The sequence below is a fragment of the Labrus mixtus genome, chromosome 23, assembly GCF_963584025.1.
Source record: "Labrus mixtus chromosome 23, fLabMix1.1, whole genome shotgun sequence".
Taxonomy (NCBI): Eukaryota; Metazoa; Chordata; class Actinopteri; order Labriformes; family Labridae; genus Labrus; species Labrus mixtus.
The window spans coordinates 7,456,418-7,472,894 of NC_083634.1; the positions used below are offsets into that span (position 1 = coordinate 7,456,418).

Genomic DNA, 16,477 nt, shown 5'->3' on the forward strand with positions numbered 1-16,477 from the left:
AAAGTATTTTATGGTCCAAAATGATCAAAGATTTTATTGAATGAAGCTGCGTCAAAACTGATGTTTTACCTGAATTAATATTCAGGTTAATGGAAATGTTATACTCTCGTTGCTGGGTTGTTGTATGAGGACAGAGTGAAATCTGAGTTGGTGTGTCATTTTACAAAAGCTATTGAGTTAAATCAGAGCAGCTTTCTCAAGATAAAAAAGAGAAGAGAAATGATATATTTTTAGATATTTTATTTATAAGGATGCAAATGGATCCATTAAGACACTTCATATATCACTTAATGAATACTCACCAGAGCTACTTTGGAGAATCATTGAGAGCTCTAAGAAGACTAAACATGACTTGTGAATGGTGACGGATAAGCAGGATTTGGTGACTTTGCGAATAGCACCAGTTTCTTTTGATTGACTTTTAAAACATCAGGGGAAAAAGCTGAATGGCACACAAAGTCCTGTCCTGTCCTGGGAACATTATTATGAAAAGCATTGTCCTTGTGGCTTGAACCAAATAGATATCATTGAGAGACTGTTGTTTGTTATTCCCAATCACTTGTGCAATATGAACAAAGTGTTCTTTTATCAGAGGGAAATAGAGAGATAGGAGATTATGATGATGCCCTCTAATGGGGTTGACACATGTCACTATTTACATACCAACCTAATCTAACTGATGACTCCAGAGGGAAGGGAAAGGGGGGGGGGGGGTCTTTCTAGGAGGTGAGAAGAGAGGGGTTGGGTTTTGGAGGTTTTCTGAAGCTTAAGATCGGTGATGTAAGAAATGAGGATAACAATTTCACATCTGACTGAACAAAAGGTGATCGGCCTAATAAAAGTTGTTAATCATCAGTAAAACACACTTACTGAAAAGTAGGCTTACATGAAATAAAATTAAAAAAAAATAAAAATTAAAGGACCGTTATTGAATAGCAGAATATTATTAGAATTGTATTCTTGATGCTTTTGCATTTTTATAACAATGCCATATAAATAACAGGGGTGGGCAGAGTTAATAACAATTTGACTGTCTTTAGCCGTTCATTGGTAAACAAAGTTGTTAACATCGATAGCAGCTAATCAAGTGACATCCCTAATTCTTTGTCCAAATTTCAGAGCACTGGGTTCTGGTATCTAGCGCTCATCCGTCCTTCTTAGTAAAAATCATTTCCTCTAAAGCGTTGGACTAATAGATTTCCAGAGAGGACTACTTGCATATTTATTGCCAGACAAACTGCCCTTTTGTCTGCATGGCTAGCCTTAGCATTCACTTTTCTACTGTTCTTGGGTTAGAGTTCATGATGAATTGACTTTATTTCCACTCAGACTTTATTTTGAACTGGTGGTTCATAGTTTTAAGCACAGGTCTGATTGCTGCTAACAAGCTTTGGCTAGGCTAATGCTCTGCAGTCAATGTAGTTCAGTTCAGCAAAATACTTCTGCTGTTTGCAGCCCATATTTCAAAGTACCTAAGAAGTAATACAGTACAAGTGATAATAAATCTTGTGGTAGATTGGTAACTGTTTGTTTACTGTTTATCAAAACATGCTAATAAAGCAGAAGGAAAGCAGTAAAGCATCTGCTATGGAAGTAAATACTTTATATAGCCTTTCCAATATTCAGAAAATGTGATTTTGGCTTAAAGCTAGCTCTCGTGTTAAGGGATCATAAAATATATTTAAATCCATCCTGAGGAGGAACATGAACGAGGGTTGTTAAAGATTTTGTGTCGCCTTCACATTTTTGAGACCTTTCACCAAAAAACCACAACCTCATGGTGGCACTCGATTAAAACTCTGGGATAACGAAACTTAATTAGGGTTAAGCCTCTGGGAAACACAGAGGATTGATGTTCTTGTACTGAGAAGTCAGTGCAAATGATTAACAGTTCAAGGAATTTCTGTTTCACACATTTGTACCTCTCAATTCCCCTAAACCACCAAAAATATTGGATCAGTTCACTATTAGTCAGTTTAGTAGTTCTATTTCTGTCCCCTCATTCTTGACCTTTAAACAAATCGTCTTTGTCGGCGATGCAGGTTAAGATTTATCTAAATATTATCAGTGGAGTGAACTTAGCGTGCCCTGGATTTGGCAACGCTGACCCAGCAGCTATCGGGAACATAATTAATGATGACACACAAATACAGAAACCACAGCACAAGCCGGTTAACTAAAGAGCTTTTGTCTCAGCTTTAAGCTGTGCCCTTAAATCAAACAAATTACATGCTGGTAATTCTCCAAAAAGATTACAAAATACTGAATGTGTTGCTCACTGGTTGTGACCTTGACCTCTGTATTTTTAAAAATAAAACAATAAACTTTGATGGTGCATTTAGCTTTATAGAAAATGCTCTTTCACCTGAGCACGAATAAATGAGTTAAAAGATACATATGTCATTATTCTTTAGAAATATTATCACAAAAAGACATCTATTAGAAGCCTACATGTTTAACTAATCATCAAATCTCCTCATGTTTCAGGTCATTCCTTATTAGCTTTGTGATTGGATGCATTTAAAAGCAAAAAAAAGTGATCCAATATGTCTCATAAACATGCAATGTCATTAGGAGTGACCATTGGACCCTGAGAGTGAGCTGATAAACACCTGCTCAGTTTCAGGGGTGTAAAATGCGACAAAAAAAGAGGATATAGTTTTTTTGTGCAGGGAGGGGGGAGGAGAGAGAGAGGGCGTCATATAAATCATTATACATATCTGTGGAGCAGGGTTCATCTTGCAGTGGCAGACGAGACACAACACACACTCACACTCACTGATTTCCAACTAACATCGTGAAGTTTTATTGTTTTTTTTGAGGAAACGACATCTGGATTAACTTTTTTTCTCGACTGCTGTGCTCAGGAGGAATCATGGATCCTATTGTGGAAGTAGTGGCTTTTATTTTAGGGTTCGTTGGATGGGTGATGGTGGGGGTCACCCTGCCGAACCGTTACTGGAAAACCTCCACTGTGGACGGTAACGTCATCACAACCTCCACCATCTATGAAAACTTGTGGATGTCATGTGCAACAGATTCAACTGGGGTCCATAACTGCAGGGAGTTCCCTTCACTGTTGGCTTTAAGTGGTAAGTTAACGGAAACAAACCATCAAATTGCAATGAAAGTTTGTAAAAAAATTTAAAAAGTATGTTTCTTTGTCTGGAAAAACAGTTATGCAATGAGAACATCCCTGTTACAATTTCAAGATTTTCTGACTCCTTTGACAACACTTCCGTTTTTTTATTGAACTCTGGCCGTCATCACACACTGGCTGTAATCACATGATTGTTTTCAAGGCAGCTGACTAGTGAAATACAGTGAATTATTGGCTCTTCTTCTATATTTTCCTTGCTTTATTCAGGCTACATCCAAGCATCTCGGGCCCTGATGATCACATCTGTAGTGCTGGGCTCGTTTGGACTGGTGGCGGCCCTGATAGGAATACAGTGCTCAAAGGCTGGAGGGGACAATGTTGTTCTCAAAGGGAGAATTGCTGGTACTGCTGGAGTCCTTTTTATATTGCAAGGTAATAAAGACCAGAGCCTTGTTTTTTTTTAAAGTGCATTTCATCCTGGTTTCCTGAAAGGCTTTGGACCTCGTGTCACGTTCTGGAAGCTGCTGCCACTTACTCATTAAAGAGTATTTGATTTTTATTTTCTTATCTTAAGGTGTGTGCACAATGGTCTCAGTGTCGTGGTACGCCTTCAATATCACTCAGGATTTCTTTGACCCGTTCTATCCTGGGATAAGGTAAGTTAAAGGAGGATGTCTAAGAGTCTGATCATGAGGCTTAGTAAGTGTTGGTTGGCTGACAATCTGTCGTGTCTCAGGTATGAAATAGGAGAAGCGCTTTACATCGGCTGGTGCTCGGCCGTGCTCGCCATCGCAGGAGGAGCCTGTCTCACCTGCTCCTGCAAAATGGGCAGAGAGGAAAAATAGTAAGTACAGGACTTACTATTTCTGTATGCGAAATATGATAAAGATGCTCCATGCACTAGAAGTACACGTGTGAAGTTCTACTAACCGTAAGATGGAAAAAAAGTATTTTCTGAGATTATAGACGGAAAAGTAAAAATAACAAACATGTTACAATTGGTTCAATATGTCAATGAATTGTTAAAACAATCACACACAGTTATTAGTAAGGGCACATTTGAGATAATTCATATCTTTAAAAAACATATTTGCACTTAAAACAGGAAATGTACAGGTAGATCCATGAATTACAGATGTAAACTAGCTCTGTATCAATGTACAACATTTATGTTTAATAGTGCACATGGTCCCTTTACAAACACAAATGAATAAATAAGAGGAGTCACTCTATTGTCAGTTCTAATATATTTAAGACACAAAGGATTGAAATGTCAGTTTCCCAGACATTAGGGTAACAGAATTTTTTTTTTTTACAACAAACAGTGGACACAAAAGACAGAAAAAAGTGGAAAAGACAATTGTGCTTTGTCGGTGGACAAATATAGCAGCAGTCATGTCAAAATGATTGCTTCTTGTGTATTATTGACGTGCACATTATGGAAACTTGGGAAATGTTTTACTCCGAAACCTGTTAAAAACTAACTGATCTCTGATCACCTCGTGGGAAAACCTTTGAAATTCACCAGAGTTCATTTTTAACACAAGCTCCAGATGGAAATGATGACCCACACTAATTCAACCATCAGAGTTTTGGAGTTTGTCTTTCATGTTTGCACACATTGCATCTGGATAAACAAAATATAAAAGTGGAATTGTTTGGAAGGAGAAAGCCTCACCAAGGCCTTTAACTGGTTTCAGCCACTTATGTGAAGAATTTAAAACTGAGTTTGGTCCCATCTAGTGGAAGTTTTAAAAAACACAGCTGCGAGTTTACAAGTTGACAGCGTACACCGCAGATCAAGAAGATGAAGCAATGAATAGACTTCTGTCTTTACGGCTATCATTTGACTTTCAGCTGAGCACAGCTTTGTTTATCATTTCATTGTGAATACTTTGAAGAGTATAGAAATGTCTAGGCAGGAGAAGCACAGGTTTGAATGTGGTAACCGTATTACACAAGGTGGAGGGCATAAACAATTCCAAAATGTTGGTCTTAGGTTGTCCTGCAATTAGAAGAATCATAAGTGATAACACACCTGACCTGGAAGGAAGCCCTACATCTATGATCAGGGTTATGTTGTGATGTCAGATATAACCCTAACCCTAACCCCATTAATGAGAACCTGAAATAGATCAAAACAATCACTAATGTTATTATAAACAGAATCTCCTCGTTTCCTGCTTTTACAAGTCCAAATGTCTATGGTCTATGACATTTGGGGACCTAAAGCTATATTTGTACATCCAACTTCAGTGACTGATATTTTTGTTTTCTATTTCTATTCTATTTTCTATTTTGTTTTGCAGCCCTTTGCCTTATCAGTCCAGAGGAACTGCATATTCTGGACCGGCCCCGACAAGAAGTGTTGGTGCAAGTACCTATGGGCGTAATGCGTATGTTTGAAAACAGATAAGAAATTTCTTTAAATAGTTAGGTATCATTTTGTGAAAGAGTTAAACATATCCTGGTGTTCAGTTTTACACTTTAGATTGAGCTTTTTCTCCATTACTTTGAAAGGCTCCATGTCTGTTAAATGACATGACACTCCAGATATTGTCACCAAATACAGCTCAGTTGTGTCACTTCCATCACCGAGCCGTATTTGGTGTCAATATCTGGAGTGTGTTCTATACAAATGATTGTATCAAATGGTGTTAAAGTTGTATAAGTTGTAAAATACAAAGGAACCACAAACAGACTGCAGCTTGCAATGATTCTATTTATGTTTCCCTGATGATGCACAAATACATTTAGCCTACACGCAGTCACTTATTAAAGGGTTCCAATCATTTCATAATCTGTACACACTAATAGACTTTGGTCAACTCTCGGTCAAAAACTTTGATAATTCATCCGTCTATGTGTTTTGTACAGTTTTATAAATAATGACTTTGAAAGAGAGGAGAGGAAAAGTTATGGATACGTTTTGGAAAAGTTGTATCTTTTTTGTTTGTTTTTATACGAATGTACACAATAAAATGTTTTATGCAAAAAAAAATGTTGGTTTGACAAACAAGTGGTGGCTTTTTTACAAATGATTGCAAAGTTATTTGTATAAATGATGTATTATATATTTATCAGTCATCTGAGTTAAATATTTAACGTAATTGTTAATATTCTTTACAAATGGAAATGATAGATTATGTAGCAGTTAATTGAAAGTGATCACATGATTTTTAGCTAACACATATGAGCCCATGTGTTCAATAGTTAACCAACTTTTTACATTTAAAAAAGGATTTTATTACAAATAGAATTTTTCATGTCCTCATATTTATGAATTTGCAAGACATTGTTGCATGAAGAGGAATTTTATATCTACAATAACCAACATGCTAGAAAAATTTGGTTTTATTGCTGATTCAATTTGATTATCAAGTTCAATGTTATCTAATTTTGCGTTTTATTATTCCTCACAATAATGACAATAGGGTATTGTATTCTCTGTAAACACATAACCACTGAATAAACCTGGAAACCAAATCTTAAGTCGCAGTAATGAATTATACTTTCGCTTTCTTTTCTGTAAAAATCTGGAGTTAACAAGTGTAACCAGTTTTTCATGACAAGTTATTTACATGACGAGTGGATACAGCACATACCTCCTGTGTGGCCCATGCAGGGACATGGGGAGGGGAGAGAGAGAGAGAGAGATATGTGTTGGTTAAAATAGTCCCTCCAATGAGAGCAGCCCACGTTTCCAGAACGACGCGGATGTAACGCTTCGTGGACCAACCACGGAGATGTGGGGCAGAAAGGGAGGGGACGACGAAACCGGAGGCAAAGAGGTTCCGTGTGCCAACTTTATCTCACTGTCAGCTGCTGAACTTTTATACCAGCATGCTACGTGAAGGTGTTTAAGTTCAGAGACTGTTTCAGCACCTTTTTTTTTTCTTCAAAGGCTGTTAAAGCTGAACGGTGTCAGGAGGAACCTTCGCGCTGCGTGCCTCATTTTCAACCCGGAGTACTGTCTCAACGGGACCGTAAATATACCCACCATCGTAGCTGCTTCTGTCGACCGACCCGGCGCAGGGAAACAATGAGCATTTATCAAGATTTAACACCGTTTCAATGACACAACTCGTCATTTTCACTCGACGTGAAAGCAGAGCCGCAAAGGGAGCAGCTTCCGGTGTAGCAGAGTGAAGTGTTTCGGGGATGGAGTCGTTTCGGCGGGCAGGACTCAGCGGGGTCCTGTGCTCACTGTCATTGCTGGGTGTCATCCTGGACATCCAGCTGGACGGTAAGGACGGCTTCACATTCACCTAAACGCTATTTGAAATGCTTTATTAAACACAAGTGCAGAGTTATGTTGCTGCTCTACTTTTATTTTGTCAGTGAAAAGTGTGAGTTACTGTCCAGGTCTGTTTTCGTACCTCGGTGACGCCCTTTACAGTCCTGCGAGAAAAACAAAAACATGTTTGTTACTGTAAAAATACAAAAAAAATATTAAGGTTTCAAAAAATTTAAAGGTAAGAATATTTTTTTTTTGTCTAAGTTTAATTGCTGCAGGAAAAAACAAAAACAAATACAACACGTAATAGTCAACTTCAGGGTCCCTAGACTATCAAAATAAAATGCAGAGTAAAACTCATGGGTACAGTTATTATGTCTTTTTTTTTTTGCATTTCCAAAAACGTATTGTTTATGACGCGCCACGGCGACATACGTCAAAACGTCACACCTGGTGAAACACCTGGTGACCCTAGTGATGTCACAGATGTGTTGACGTCCAAATGGAGACTTCCAATAGGCCTCCATTGTGACATTGTTTAGACACTTTCAGGCTCTCTTTCAGGTTGTGCACTCTACAAGCCGACAAGAAGTTGCGGAAGTTTAATTTTTGATTCGATGAAACATTTATTTAAAATTGTAATAAAGTTAAACGCACCATTTGTGCTTTCACGGTGGTCCTCAGAAAATATTTAGAAACTGAAAAAAAACAGGAAGGAAACATTGTCCTCCGTATAAACCTAGTGAACAAAGTAAGTGATATGGTTGAGAATGTCTTTAATTTCTTACAGAGGAATACAAACACCTGACATACACAACAGCAGGTAATACTGTTAGTGTTGTGTTTGAGTACCTGTTAATGTCATCGCTCTTAATTCTCCTGGTTTTGCTCTCTATCAGCCACAGATACGCTGCCAGGAGGAATATGATTTATAGGTTTGTGCTGCTACTTGCTTATGCAGATGGACTCCTTCTATGTGTTCTCAGCTTTGTCGTTTCATGTTGAAAATGAAGTTTCAACGTGATTTGATATTTTTTTTTATCAGCTATGTTGTTTCCAGTCTGACTCGAGCAGCGTCTTGTGTTTCAGGCGTCTTAGGGGCGACTCATGTCGAGATCGAGCACCACTTGGAGATGGGCCGCAAACTCTTGGCTGCCGGGCAGCTGGCCGAGGCCTTGTCCCACTACCACTCTGCTGTGGGTAAGGTTACTGACACACACGTGTGCTCCCCCCCCCCCCCCGCTGGCTGACATTTTACAGTCTCTGCTTAAATCATCACCGTCCTCTTCCACGCCGACTTTTCGGTGATACAATCTAAACGTTTTCTTGATGTTTCAACAGAGGGAGACTCCAAGAATTACCTGACCTACTACAAACGAGCTGCTGTGTTTCTGGCGATGGGAAAATCTAAATCCGCCCTGCCAGACCTAACCAGAGCCATCCAGCTCAAACCTGACTTCCTGGCTGTAAGTTTTATTTGAATCAAGAAAAACTGGTCCAAGATCGTCTTGATGTTTCTTGTCTCATCCTATTTTACAACGCCCTTTAGTTTCTCTTCTTCCTCTTCATCTACATGTTCCTGCTCTTTCAGGCCCGGTTGCAGAGAGGGAATATCCTGTTAAAGCAGGGCAACACACAGGAGGCCATAGACGACTTTGAAGCAGTAGTGAGTCTAAGTCCTAAAGCACACATTTTTCTTTTTTGTGTTTGTTTAAATTGTGCCAAATAATGCAAGTTAGCACATCCCGTGTTTCTGTTTCTAGCTGCTGCGCTCGCCGGACCACGAAGAAGCTCAGGAGCAGGAGATGAAAGCTAACGAGCTGGTGGAGCTGCAGGAGGAGGCACACGCTGCGTACCACCAGGGGGACTACAGCACTACGATCAGCGTGCTGGAGAGAGTCATTGAGGTTTGTGATGACTACCTAACACTTGGAAGTCTTTTTCCTGCTGCACAGTGTACTGCATGTTGTTTTCCTGTGTTTTTGCCTCAAACAAATGTTTCTTATGGGGCGCTGGTGGCGCGGTGGTTAGAGTGCGGTGTGCGGTGTGCGCCCCACGTAGAGGAGGCTGCAGTCCTCCAAGTGGGCGGCCAAGTTTCGAACCCGACCTGTGGCTCCTCTCCCGCACGTCAGTCCCCACTCTCTCTCTCCCTGATTTCCGACTCTATCCACTGTCCTATCTCAAAACCAAAAATAAATCTTAAAAAAACTAAACAAAATTATTATTTCTTTTTTTTTTTAAACACATATTAAAACTAAAGCTACGTATGTAACTACAGTACTATGAATCCTGGATGGCCGCTGTGCTTTAAGCACTGAATGATACCATATCGCGCAGGTCGAGTAGCTATACCGTCAAAGTCTCGTGTGACCCGGACTGGTCTATCTCTTCCGGTGTCTTTAGACGATCTGTTCCTGCAGAATCTTCTCCCGAAGGCGTGACGATTCTGAGAGACCAGAAGCTCTGGTGGTCATCCAGGATTCATAGAACCGTAGTTACATACGTAACTTTCATTCTGTTTCATCCTTCCTGACCGATCTACAGGATCTACAGACAAGGTGTAGAGCGCCCCCACTCGCTTAGCTGTAGGAATGACAAGGAGGAAAGCAGTCTTTGCTGATAACCATCACAGATCTGCCTCCGCCAGGGGCTCAAAGGGAGGCAAACATAGATTGTCCAGCACAAGGGGCTGGTGCTTGACGAAGCCTCATAGCCCCCCTCAAAAAGAGGGACACCAACCTGTGGCACCCAACTGTGCTGTTGTCTGCCCAAACGTGTCGAGAGGAAATGGCAGCTACATAAACCTCAGGGTAGAGAGGGAACAGCCAGAATCCAGGAGGGATTACAAGAACTGAAGGATGGACGGCACAGAGCAGTGCTCAGCGTCCACCTTCCTGCCTGAACAACCTGGCCCAGAACAGCTGCCACCTGTTCTCATGCTGAATGCAGATGGATGGCGCCATGGCGTTTAACAGGTGCCAGATCTGACCCCCCTCCCCCCCCATCTGGGACAGGAGGTCCATCACCTGTTGGAGGCGCCATGGTTGGCTGTGACAAAGTCTGCACATCAGCAGAAACCACGTCCTCCCTGGCCAAAAGGAGAACCTCTGAAGCACCGTCTGTATCAACGGGAGCGGGGGGAAAGTGTAGAGGGGACCCCCCCCCCCCCGGGTCAGTCGTGAGCCAGGGCATCCTGACCCAGAGGGCTGTTCACTCCTGTGAGAGAGAACCAGAGGGGGCAATCATTTTGCCGCCGCCTTTTATTTTTATTTATCTTTTTTAGATCTCTCCCTGGGATCCAGAGTCGCGGGAGCTTCGGGCAGAATGTTTTATCCGAATGGGCGACCCACAGAAAGCCATCCAGGATCTGACGCCGACCACACGGCTACGCAACGACAACCGTGCCGCCTTCCTGAAGCTCAGCTTGCTGCACTACAGCCTCGGAGAACACCACGAGTCTCTCAAGTGAGCCTCGGATGAAACAAACTACTTTTACTGATTTTCATCTCATTTACAAAATGTCAACTCTCTGTTCTTCACTGTTTGTAATCGTGTGCAGTCACATCAGAGAGTGTCTGAAGCTGGACCAGGACGACAAAGAGTGTTTCAACCACTACAAGCAAGTGAAGAAGCTCAGCAAGCAGCTGGACGCTGCAGAAGAGCTCCTTGACATGGAGAGGTGGGTGTCCTTTTTTTTAAAAACGTCTGCTTTAAAATATTAATCTGTTGAAAAAGAAAACGTCAAACACCTCCTCTTCTTTTGAAAGATGGAAGTTTTTCTTTGAATAACTTGTCGGCAGTCTAAATCAAAACAAGAGATGGGAGTAAAAGTTTCTAAAACTCTCCACTAAACTTTCTGAAGAATTAACCTTCCTGCATATTCTCTCACGTAAGGTACGAAGAAGCCATTGAAAAATATGAATCAGTAATGAAGACGGAACCGAATGTCCCATTCTACACCAACCTGGCAAAAGAGAAGTTCTGTTTCTGCTTTGTCAAGGTGAAAGTCTTTGTGCTTTTTCTTTTCTCAGTTAAAAATGGACAAAAATGATGTTATGTTTGGTAGGGGAAGCCTTTGTCATCCCTATTATCCTAAAAATCTTACCAGTGTTTTTTTTTTTTTTACAGTAGACTCATCTTTAAAATGTATTTTAGCTTTTTCATGTTTTTTAAAATTTTTGTTGTTGACTTGTTATTGGTAGTAGGCCCCGTGTCCACCTAGCATTTATCTCTCAGCGGCAGTTTTCAATAGGTATAGAGCACTGCAGCAGAAAGCGGCGCCCTGGATCTAAAGGGCAGCGCCAAGCCTCTTTTTTAAAAGCGCTCTGCCGTTTTTGTGCGGCTGCTCCGAGCGCTCAAGTTGAAAATCTTTTAACTCTTCTTGTTCTTGTTCTCACATCCTCTTTGCTCCGTGTCTGCTGGGTTTAAAAAAACGATCTCAAATATCAAACATGCAGTAAAAAGTAAGGGACCGTGTCCGTCATACAGCGGCCGTTGTCAACAGACGGTTGTCATAGAGACAGGACGGACGTGCAAGCGCTTTTCTTGTCAGCGCACAAACGCTTCATGCAAACACTCCCGAGCGTACAGCCAACGCTTCTCTGCCCGCAAAAAAACTCTAGGTGGACACTGAGCCTCAGTCATTCAAAACTTTGTCTTGTTTTTAATGTATTTCATCATTTATCTCAATCTATTTATATTTAAGGTGTCATACTAACCATAAAAAATAGATATCTTTTTAAAGATAATGTGAGTTTGAATTGTTGTTATGGCTTCAAAACGTCATAACGTCTGCTCCCTCTGTCTCTTGTAGATCAAATTGGCTCACGAGGCGATAGACGTGTGTTCAGAGGCTCACCAGAGAGACCCCCGCAACGCAAACATCCTCCGAGATCGAGCCGAGGCGTACATCCTCAACCAGGACTATGAGAAAGGTAAGATACAAAAAAATAAAGGAGGAATTGATTCACACAGCAGGAGCTTTTATTCACAGACAATTACAAACAGATGTGTTAAAGGCAGGGTTGGTCATTTATCAAAAACTAGCATGATTTAGAAAGTAGCATTCCCTCAGTGCGCTGTCAACTCCCCCCTCCCCCCCTCAAGGTACTTTAGGATTGTATCGTCTCATGAAAGTGGATATCCAGCTACAGTAGAGTATTTCTATTGGTAGCTCTACATTTCTAATATTATTATTGTGATATATATTTTTTTTTCTGCAGCTGTCGAGGACTACCAGGAGGCGCGAGAGTTTGACGGCGACAGCCAAGAAATCCAAAAAGGGCTGGAACGAGCACAGAAACTTCTGAAAATGTCTCTCAAGAGGGACTACTACAAGATCCTGGGCGTCAGCAGGTAACCAGACCAACCAGCCCTGCTAACACACAGTTTATTCTTCATGACTTCAAACACCAAGCCGACCACTCAAGAAGTCTTGATCAAGCAGATCCATCTGACTCTGACTCTCTTGCTCTTCTCAGGAATGCAAATAAGCAGGAGATCATTAAGGCGTACAGAAAGCTGGCACAGCAGTGGCACCCGGACAACTTCCAGTCCGAGACGGAGAAGAAAGAAGCAGAGAAGAAGTTCATCGACATTGCATCGGCTAAAGAAGTCCTCACTGACCCAGGTCAGAAACTCACTTCACCATTACCTTCTTCTTCTTCTTGTTGTTGTTGTTGCATTACATTTGAAACAAAGACTGTAAATATTAGCTTTGGAGTCCCTTTGGTGGCGGTCTCCATGCTGGAAATGCTGTTTCACCCTAACTTTCAGTCAACCTAACGACAGCCTGAGAGCTGGAGCTGAGGCCCAGATATTTGGTTGATAGAGGTTGAGGCAGAATCTGGTTGGTTAATGACTTAATAATAATAATAAACGCCCGTAATCAGCTGATCACCAGAGCAGGGAGACAGAGGAAGTAGTAGGGGGAGTGGTTTAGGTTGAATGAATGTGTGAAAGAATATAACCAGTCTTCCTGCTTGAACTTACGCTGAGCTCCATATCAAACCAAAATGGATGAGTTGTAAAAAAAAATAAGATTCACCTCCCGTACAGCGTGCAGATCGAGACATCAGCTCATCAGGCCTGGATTCATTTTTCAAAACTGGAGGTTGCCGCTTGAATTGAACAGGGGAGGAAACTGCTCGCCGGCCTCTGTTATCGAAATCAATTCACCGGGCGTGGCATTTGAATTCTTACATTTCTACAAAAAACCTTTTGTTGTGTTTTCATTGATTATGTGAGTTAGCACAAATGATCAGGGCAGATATTAGAGACATGGAGTCTGTGCTTTGCGATATCAAATAAACTTCCTGTATACATTTAACGAGGTTATTTTCTTCAGAATCCACAGTGAAAACGGTCTATGTATTCCAACTAAGAAATTCAATACCTTCACCACCATATCTCCATATTGCAGTATTTTTTTTATCGGTAGTAAAAGTCCCACATCAGTCAGGCTCTGAGAAAAAAAAACTTTGCTTCCATAAGGCTGAAAAGGTAGAAAATGAAAGCCCAATTTTCAATGTGCTGCAGCTTCATTTTGCTCCTCCTTTTCTTGCCGTCGTCTCCACAGAAATGAGGCAGAAGTTCGATGCCGGCGATGATCCTCTGGACCCAGAGAACCAGCAGGGCGGCGGAGGAGGAGGAGGACAGGGCTGGCCTTTCCATTTCGACCCCTTCCAGTCCGGTGGCAGCTTCCACTTCAAGTTCCAGCATAACTAGAGAGAGAGAGACAAAGAACCTCCAGAACTTTAGAGGGGATTCATGGAGACGTCTTCCTCTGAAGCTCTTCTTTGGCTTTGACACATTTGTTACTTGAACATTTGATTTGTAGTGCAGTAGAGGCATGACCTGGAAACAAAAAATGGGACTTCTTTTGATAGAAATAACAAAAAAACGAAGGACCTAACTGCTGAAGGAAGAAAATGAAGTCTTGTGTCAACACGTCAGAGCCTGAAGACGGACAGTTTGTTGGGTTAAAATGTCAATGTGGGACATTTGGGTTGTCTGCTCTAATTTCTTTATGTGCCATTTTTTTTTCCTCCAAAGGACTTCTCTTCCTTTTATAATGCAGTCGCTCATGCTTGGACGTCACACAGGAGGACTGTCTGTGTGTCGGTTTCTGCTCGCAGTATTCTTCAAAAGGAATTACACGTCTTTCATTTTGACCCATGTCAAACCCTCTCTGCATTCAGAGAGCCAAGGTTTTTTTTTATACACAGCCACAGCCTTGTTGAGCTTCTGCAGTAACGGTAAGTAGGTGAGACTTCAGGTTTTAAACGTTTTGAAATCCTATGGATCTTAAATAACAATAATGAATAGTGTGTGAATGCTGTGTCGTTGTATCTTCAACAGGCTATTTATGCAGCTCCAAACTTTACTGATATCATTTCTAATTTAACACAAACACGGTCTGAACCGGAAAAAAAAGCTGAGCAAAATGAAGACTGTACAAGAAACGATTTCATTTTCTTTTTTCGAAGCGCGTCTTTGAAAACTTGCACTTTTACTTTTTTTTTTTTTGGTTTACTTGAAGAGCCACTCCACATGTTCTCCACTCCTGAAATGTTACTGCAGCCTTCCAAAGACTCTTTTACAAAGTGTGTCTTTATTAGTTATTAGAGCTTCATTCATGAGAAAGTGGAGCTGTGCATCAGTTACAGATCTCATCAGACTGTGGGAAACACAAAGGCTCCGTCTGAAACCCTTAAAGGCAGGGTTGGTCATTTTTCAAAAACTAGCATGATTTTGAAAGTAGCATTCCCTCAGTGCGCCCTCAACACCCACCATCTCCCCTCTGTGCTCCCTCAAAAGCCACGCCCCCCTCACTTACATGCACAAGCGCCATTGGTCCAGAAGCGGAGCTCAGCTCATGCTTTGAGTGTCGGGCTCGTGCATGCAACGTGTGGAGAACGAGCAGGGAGGCGTCTGATTGGTTCATCAGATTGGTACCTCGTGGCAGACATTAGTCGAAGTGTTGACAGGCTTACAGCTGCTACAGATGACGGATTTTCTTTGTTTCTTTTTCCGAGCACGAGTTTTTAAATGTCTGTCAGGAACTAAAGACAATTTAAACCAAAATCTGAAGAAAAATGAACCCTGCCTTTAAGTTCCAGGGGAAAGTACAACTTTGTACACGAGGACGAGTTAGGCACACAACTGTTTACCTACAAACAAACATTGGACATCTCCAGCACAAACTAAGTTATTTTATTGATAAAATGAGAAACTGCTCGACTGTGTGAACCAAATGTGACCGGCTCTTTGTATTTAAATGATTTGAGTGGATCTTTTCTTTTTCCGTTTTTTCCTTTCTTGGGTTTTCTTCTGTTTGTGGCTTCAATTCTACTGTTGCCAAACCGAATCAGCCAATATGCTAAAGCATATTAAAGATATTGACACAATCCAAGTTTGTTCTGTCCTCTATCGTATCAAGACCATCTCTCCAACCCCGGTACATTACATCGTCAGAGTCTGTGGATATTACTTAAAGACACTCCAGCTCGCCCGGTCACGCCCCACAGCTCCTCTATGAGGCACCTGTGCTGGCGTGCAATCACTGATAGTTTGATCAGAATCACTGAGCGGCTGGAGAGATAGTCCTTTCACTCAGAGAACCAGAGTTACAATGTAACCTTACGACACTGTACCTACATTTTCAGACACAAAGACTAAAAAGAAAAAAGCTGTTCTCATTTTTGCAGTTTAACCAGAGAGTGTTTAAAATGTGACTTAAACCTGGGACCCACATTACCCATAATACACCTTCGGGTAATATTACAGGTAAAAGGCTCTGGTTTGCCATGTAGCAGTGACCTCACCTAAAGAAAAGTATCAGATTTTCAGATCCTGCAAAGACTGTTGGGTCTTTGTCAAAAATATAACAGACTACAGATAACATTTGAGAATTTGCTTTATACAGATAAAGCCCGATGTTTTAAAATTGGTGGAGCTCATGCTCAATAAACATGTAAAGAACTTTAATACTCCTGTGATACCAGAGTGAAAAAATGAGTCAAAATTCAAGCAGTCATTGCTGTCAAGTTTTCTTTTCTTCCCAAAAGCAGTTCAAAAGAAAGTCTCAATACAATTGTCTGACTGGAAACATCATGGTACAAAGACAGGAACTGTACATC

General features: G+C 41.1%; 3 protein-coding genes across 4 annotated transcripts in view; 2 read left to right on the forward strand and 1 right to left on the reverse strand.

Moving 5' to 3' along the window:
• The window catches only part of tm4sf5 (transmembrane 4 L six family member 5), a 394,180-nt gene that overhangs the window by 24,603 nt on the left and 353,100 nt on the right, over window positions 1-16,477 (reverse strand). The gene's annotated exons all lie outside the window — the stretch shown is intronic.
• cldn15a (claudin 15a) lies at window positions 2,670-6,592 on the forward strand. Its single transcript, XM_061030955.1, has 5 exons — window positions 2,670-3,092; window positions 3,368-3,532; window positions 3,675-3,756; window positions 3,837-3,944; window positions 5,410-6,592. The coding sequence occupies exons 1-5, from the start codon at window positions 2,876-2,878 to the stop codon at window positions 5,504-5,506; spliced, it is 669 nt and encodes a 222-aa protein (XP_060886938.1). The 5' UTR covers window positions 2,670-2,875; the 3' UTR covers window positions 5,507-6,592.
• Window positions 6,897-15,745, forward strand: dnajc3b (DnaJ (Hsp40) homolog, subfamily C, member 3b). 2 transcript variants are annotated; one of them, XR_009666740.1, is made up of 13 exons: window positions 6,897-7,346; window positions 8,427-8,537; window positions 8,679-8,803; window positions 8,929-9,003; window positions 9,101-9,244; window positions 10,621-10,802; window positions 10,897-11,016; window positions 11,232-11,337; window positions 12,151-12,271; window positions 12,560-12,692; window positions 12,818-12,966; window positions 13,915-14,943; window positions 15,005-15,745. XR_009666740.1 is itself a non-coding variant. In XM_061030962.1 (12 exons), exons 1-12 carry the CDS (start codon window positions 7,262-7,264, stop codon window positions 14,061-14,063), a joined length of 1,500 nt encoding a protein of 499 aa, XP_060886945.1. In that variant the 5' UTR covers window positions 6,897-7,261; the 3' UTR covers window positions 14,064-14,969. The 2 variants fall into 2 exon arrangements, 1 of the variants encoding a protein (XP_060886945.1); XM_061030962.1 differs by lacking the exon at window positions 15,005-15,745 and having other exon boundaries at window positions 13,915-14,969.

Excerpts from the sequence above, each read along its gene's own strand:
- cldn15a (XM_061030955.1), top strand. The coding sequence starts at position 2,876 with ATGGATCCTATTGTGGAAGTAGTGGCTTTTATTTTAGGGTTCGTTGGA. Across the intron at positions 3,533-3,674 it reads AGTCCTTTTTATATTGCAAG|GTGTGTGCACAATGGTCTCA; the intron begins GTAATAAAGACC and ends TCTTATCTTAAG. Across the intron at positions 3,945-5,409 it reads ATGGGCAGAGAGGAAAAATA|CCCTTTGCCTTATCAGTCCA; the intron begins GTAAGTACAGGA and ends TTTGTTTTGCAG.
- dnajc3b (XM_061030962.1), top strand. The coding sequence starts at position 7,262 with ATGGAGTCGTTTCGGCGGGCAGGACTCAGCGGGGTCCTGTGCTCACTG. Across the intron at positions 8,804-8,928 it reads TCAAACCTGACTTCCTGGCT|GCCCGGTTGCAGAGAGGGAA; the intron begins GTAAGTTTTATT and ends CTGCTCTTTCAG. Across the intron at positions 11,338-12,150 it reads TCTGTTTCTGCTTTGTCAAG|ATCAAATTGGCTCACGAGGC; the intron begins GTGAAAGTCTTT and ends TGTCTCTTGTAG.